This window comes from Lolium rigidum, chromosome 7, assembly GCF_022539505.1.
Source record: "Lolium rigidum isolate FL_2022 chromosome 7, APGP_CSIRO_Lrig_0.1, whole genome shotgun sequence".
NCBI classification, from domain to species: Eukaryota; Viridiplantae; Streptophyta; class Magnoliopsida; order Poales; family Poaceae; genus Lolium; species Lolium rigidum.
In genome coordinates, this window is record NC_061514.1 from 202,842,445 (window position 1) to 202,848,344 (window position 5,900).

At 42.0% G+C, this 5,900-nt stretch overlaps 1 protein-coding gene across 1 annotated transcript; it reads right to left on the reverse strand.

Moving 5' to 3' along the window:
* Positions 1-403: 403 nt before the first annotated feature.
* LOC124676396 (SEC12-like protein 1) lies at positions 404-4,504 on the reverse strand. The gene is made up of 10 exons (XM_047212467.1): positions 4,129-4,504; positions 3,948-4,048; positions 3,130-3,262; positions 2,783-2,874; positions 2,430-2,529; positions 2,272-2,344; positions 2,073-2,193; positions 1,504-1,623; positions 902-972; positions 404-811 (listed from the first exon to the last, which is right to left on the reverse strand). The coding sequence occupies exons 1-10, from the start codon at positions 4,315-4,317 to the stop codon at positions 642-644; spliced, it is 1,170 nt and encodes a 389-aa protein (XP_047068423.1). The 5' UTR covers positions 4,318-4,504; the 3' UTR covers positions 404-641.
* Between the last annotated feature and the right edge of the window lie 1,396 nt (positions 4,505-5,900).

Here is a 5,900-nt window from a genome sequence, read left to right on the forward strand (position 1 = left end):
TCCTTACCCTCGGAGATCATGCGCAGAATCAGGGAGGAGGGCAAGGACTGGATCCTTGCCGGTGCAAAAGGTCTAGCAGAGCTCGTGGGCTGACCGTGTTGTACTGTTTCGGGGGAGGGGGGCTACGTTTCTTCCCCCTTCCCCCCTCATCTTTTTTATTTTTATGGCTCTTGCCATCCCCTTGTTTGCTTCTCCTATATTAATACAAGGCAAAAGCTTTTTTACCCGTTTCAAAAAAAAAAACTAGCTATTTCCGTAGTTCTACCCTAGTAATTTGTTTTTCCGGATAATTAGACCACAAGTGCCAGCTATCAATGTATTACACGTAATCACCACAAAACAAATACCACAAATAACACAGGCATTCGAACAAATACCATTGCGAGTTTTACAGGTTGGAAAATGCAATTGAATATCACTCTTTTTTTTAATCGTGCAATGATTCACAAGTCTGGCATTCTCGTACTATCATTTACAGTGGCTGTGTTTCCTAGATAAATACTGAAGTGATCAGATAAGTGCACAACTGGACTGGTACAACATCCATCAGATTTGGAAGAAAAAAACTCACGTGAATGAAATAAAGAACACCTGCGGTACTAGATTGCTTAAGAGAAGGAACACACTGGTGGCAGCTAAATTCACCACGGGTTCTGGTTTTCAGGAGATGGAGGGGCCTCGTTCAGGACACTCCATGGCTTGGTGGTTTGATGCGGGGCGCCAAAGAAGGAACCGGAGTTCTGGTAGAATACATAGAACATAATGGCCGACGTAAGGAAGAGCGCCAAGAGTATGAGCCAGACTTGCCATTCTGCACAAGAAAAATGGTAAAAGGATGGTTAGTAAAGCCTATAAAACTTTAGGGCCAAAGTGTCAAACAGCATTTGGCTGACACATGTACCTTTCCAATCAGCAGGCACATTCAGAATTGTCACCTCCGCTCCCCACTGCGGTGATGTGGAGATTACAACCCTGCAAAAATCAGTAGGCATGATGTAATAGCTGAAAGAAAGAGGAAGTTCTGAACAAATGGCAAGTACAGTGCATGCATGTGAGAGTCTGCATTTCTACAGTGTTTCTCAAAAAAAAAGGACAGTACATTTTACTGTAATACATGAGCAAACTGTGCATAAAAAAAAGAGCGCAGGAGGGCCTGCCAAGCCTAGCTTCAGGATAAAGAATAACTACTCAGAATAACAGGCTAGACATGATAACTAATGAAACTTCACGTTTATATGCTGCTACCATATTGAATGAGCAAGCATAGATAGCTAGGCTTACAAGCAATGCTACCTGCCAATGGATGCACAGACACCAATCAAGCACATCTATGTAGTTCTAATGCTATGACTTATATACCCTGACAGACAAAACGGAAGAGCAACCTGAACTAAAAGCTACAAAACGCTAAAAACATGTATCTTCCAAATGTCTACATAATTATTATTTTCATCATGGAAGAGTTCTGTTGCTCCCAGTTTTTAATGACATAGAAATCCTTACCTTTCAGTAGGACAAAATTCAATGCCATATACTGGGGAACCAAGATGGAGCTTCTTGCTCCAGTGAGAAATCTCCATCTCCTTTACATCCACAACACAAAAATCACCATCGTGGCTTCCTCTGAAAAAAAATGCAGAAGCATGTCAGGCTTCACAAGCAATGGAAGCCAAAAGATCATAACCAGCATAGAGGAATCACCTATTAGCAAATAAATCAAAAATTCAGCTGATGATATCACTATTTATGTATTCATTCATCAGATGATATCTCTTTCAGAGGCATGCAACAGAGTGGCCTAAACAACCAGAGTAACTAGCCTATTACTTCTGATATAAGTGAAAGTCATGTCCATATATTATCTTGCAAGGCAAGTAGTATGCAATCAGAAATACAAAGGAACATGATGTTACTGAAATATTAAGAGGACTACTGAACAAAAAAAGGTAATAAGAGAAAGTAGAGTATGTTAATCTTCAAATTTAATTATTCAGCATGTTCCTATATGTGCTAAAAGAAATTGTGTAACTGTAGCACAGTATGACAAAATAAGGAGTATTTTATCCACTTACAAAGCTAGAAATTTGCCGTCCATGCTAACTGAAAGTGTGGAGACGGGTTTTCCCAAGAGTCTTTTGTAACCAATTCTAGCCCAATCACTTATGTTCCAAACAACAGTCACAACTTTGGTACCTGTCCAATGATGAATATATCTAGTTAAAGTGGGCACATATGCATAAACATTTGTTTCATGACTGATAGAAAGCATACCTTTTGCAACTGTGCAGAACAGAAACGGTTTCATGCCATCCCTGGAAAAGCGGCAGCATTCGATCTTCTCATCCTGCATAGGAAAACAAAAGGACCAGAGATTAAGTTCCTGCAATCTAAACAATAAAACATGAAGTATATAGAGTATAATACTGTACCGAAGATCGAGTTAAGTTGACCAATGGTGCCCCCTCGTCTATCTTCCATATTCTAGCAGTACCATCAGTGGACGTTGAAACTAAAAACTCTGAGTCTAAGCTATAAGAGAGAAGACAAGACCATAATATCAGCCCATGCTGATTACTGAATAAAGTAGAGAAACAATAGCCAAGGACCATAATGCTCAACGTGTAGGTTTAGTATCAGTATCAATGCTCTTGGTTCGTTTTGAAACAATGCATATGTAACTTTATCTGCTTACATCAATACTTCGGTTCACCTAGTTAAGAAACATCCTGGTATTCTTTTGTAAACAGTAAAGTAAAAAGAAAATGCTTTGACTTGCCCTAACCTGATGTCCATGTCTCGGAATGACTTATGAGCTTTGGGTTCATCTAAGAGCACCTTCATGCTTGGCCAATGTAATATTCTGAGATGCCCATCCTATAGTGGTACAAAGATGATGTTGTGAGAATCATATGGAGTAGCAGCATTTCAGAAAGTCAACAGTAATCCTGATATAAAAAATGCAATGACAAAGCAAGCCACCAAAATCAAACAAATAGCTTAACAGAATGGTGTCATGGTAAATATTAAGTTGGAGACTTGCACAGCTAACAAATATCATTAGTAAAGAGGAATGAGAGAAAAAGGGCCCAACTAACAGAAAGGAGGCCATAACGCAGTAAAATCTGATACCTCACCACCGATAGCAAATTTAGCACCATCTGTGCTGAAAGCAAGACATTTCTGTGGTCCAATAGATTCGAGTGCTGGAGCTTTACTTTCGATAAAGCGGACCGTGAGCTCTTCAAAAATCAGTTTGAATAGCCTGAAATTTTAACGTTGTTTAGTAACAAAGTCCAAGACTTCATGAAAGCAAACACAAAAGGAAAACCAGAGGAAATAGTGCTAATGGGATTTATCAAAGGAAGTGAGAAAGACCCTCGGTGCTCTCCCGATAATTTCATCAATGCAATTAAGCTTACTTTGGTCATTAGAAAATCTAACAAAAGGAACAATGGTGCTAAGAATATCAGGTACTGGATGCAACATAAACCTGTGCATAACAGGTAACTCAGGCAGATAGTGTCCCATGCATTTAAGATGCTTATCTCACCACTTTATATATCTATAAATAACGTCAGCTATTTAAATATTGAGATGTTCAAAGTAGAAGCAGATGCAGTGTCCTTTCTCAACAGGTCATCAAGCACGTGTTTGTTACTGTAATCCCAGATTCCCAGCCACGGGAGGAGAAATAAAAAAACTTTTCTTGTTAGATACTACATAATTCCGTGTTCCGGAGGTCTCATGCATCTTCAGAGTTTATAAATATCTTATGAAGCAGCACAAAAATCCCTCACTCAATTCAAGCATTCCGAGTGTTTGAGAAAACTTTGGGCCAGAACACAAGCATCCAGCTCATAGTTCCCTAATGCATTGCTGAAGCAGCCTGCTGCCCCAACAATAGCACAATCAATTACTAGTAGGCAGAGAGAAGCAGAGTGACGCACCTGCACCCGTTGGCGGTTGCGCACACGAGCTCGTCCCCTGTCGGGTGCACCGCGATGCCTCGCGGCGCTTCGTCCGAATCATCCCCGAGCACAATCCTCGCCTGCAACGGAAGAGGCACAGGCAGGTCAACCCACCGCGAACGAACTCCGAAGCCCAAGCAAATTCGAAGGGAAAACGCACCAGGGGCTCCTCCGAGAGCGAGCAGCGCACGGAGTCGAAGCCGAGGACCTCCAGCGCAGGCGGGGAGGGGCGGCCGTAGACCGCGAAGACGCGGGTGGCCTTCTCCTCTCGGCGCCGGATCCACGCCGCGCACGCCACCTTCCCGCCGCCGCCCGCCGCCGCAACCGAATACTCGCCGCCGGCTGCCATGGGGTGATTGCTGGGTTGGGAGTAGCTGTCGGGGTCCGTACGATCTCTTGAAATTTCGAGTTTCTTGGGAGGTTTAAAAGGGGAAGGGGGAGTGGTGGGGATGGACGGAGGAAGGAGGCGCCGAACAGGACGAAATCATTATGTTATGTGTGGGATTGGGGAATTATCCGTGTCTCCGGAGCGGATATGCTTTTGGTTATCCCTTGACATTTGGACAGTCAACGCTTTGCTCTTGGCTTCAATGATTTTGGGTTGGAGAATAATTGTGTATTGGTTGACCTTCCATGATGATATTATTTGCCCCATGTGTGAGTAGATCTATTTGTTTTTTGGAAGACGGAGAAACCCTCGCCAAATTATAAAATGAAATAAAGTTTGTTGATTTTCTAATAATATGAAGTTTGTTGGTTCTTATCAACTATGCTGTGTGTTGTCGACCACACAATATTTTCTTACCAGACTTCGTTAAGAATCATCATTGCATATGGTTGGCGGTATGTGGGTGTACATGTGACAACAATCCGTCTCCTCTATCAATCATGTGTATAGGCGGATAGCAAGAACCATTTACCTATAACCATGACCATGGGGGGCCCTTAATTACCACAACTAGCCCAGCATGCGAATTGGAAAGGTAATGGCCATGAGGGATGTCAAAATTGTGCTTCAGGAAAACATCCATATGAGGAACTCACACAAATATATAGAAAAGATAAAATCGATATTTCTAATCAACATACCTAGTCTAGTGGTGGATCCTCAACTCCCCAATAACGCTTTACCCTTATTGAATTTTGTTTAATTTACTACCATCTACGTAGTCTCAGTCTCGTTTACTTTAGTCGTTTATTTACTTTATTTGCAAACTCTCAAAAAAAGCATTGTTAATTTGTTTTGGATTTAACTGACAACTTGCTGGTGCATCTAAGTGAAGGTAACAAGCTAGCGGCGATTAAACCTTTAACAATCAAGCTCCATCGTGGATTCGATACTCTTACTTTTGAAAAGTAGCTACACGCGATTTATGACCTTTCAGACATCAACAACATGCATGGAAAAAGAGAAACGTGAGGAGGGAAGAAACAGAGCAGAATGCGGCGAGATATGGCGGGCCCAAGGCACGGAGAAAAAGAAGAGCACGCAGTGGACCAGAGAAGAAGAAATCTGTCGTAAGAGTAGTAATCCACCAGAAAGTTGGGAACGCCGCAGACAATGAATACGAAGGAGGAAGGAGGCAACCGTAGGCAAGAGCAATCTTGTGTGTACAAAAGATTGTTATGCGCAACCCAACACATAGCACGCAACAAAAACCGTCCAAGCAACACAAGACGCAACGCAAGGAACCGATGTTGTCAGACGAACACATAAGCATCGAACGGCTGGCACAATACCAATAAGGATGCATCCATATCAGTGGCGGAGGCAAAACAATAATCTTGTGTAGTCAGTTCAAAACTGTGTAGTCAAACATATGTGTTTATATGAATTTTTTAAATGTTTTTGCATAATTCCTGCCTATGTACCTAAAAAACTGTGTAGTCAATAGACTACACAGCTCTAGTGTGGATCCGCCACTGATCCAT

Bases quoted from the DNA above. Each gene is read 5' to 3' on its own strand.
- LOC124676396 (XM_047212467.1), bottom strand. From the start codon at position 4,317: ATGGCAGCCGGCGGCGAGTATTCGGTTGCGGCGGCGGGCGGCGGCGGG. The intron at 3,263-3,947 runs GTGCGTCACTCT...TTAAAATTTCAG, and splicing joins GCAACCGCCAACGGGTGCAG to GCTATTCAAACTGATTTTTG. The intron at 973-1,503 runs GTAAGGATTTCT...TGATTTTTGCAG, and splicing joins GAATTTTGTCCTACTGAAAG to GGTTGTAATCTCCACATCAC.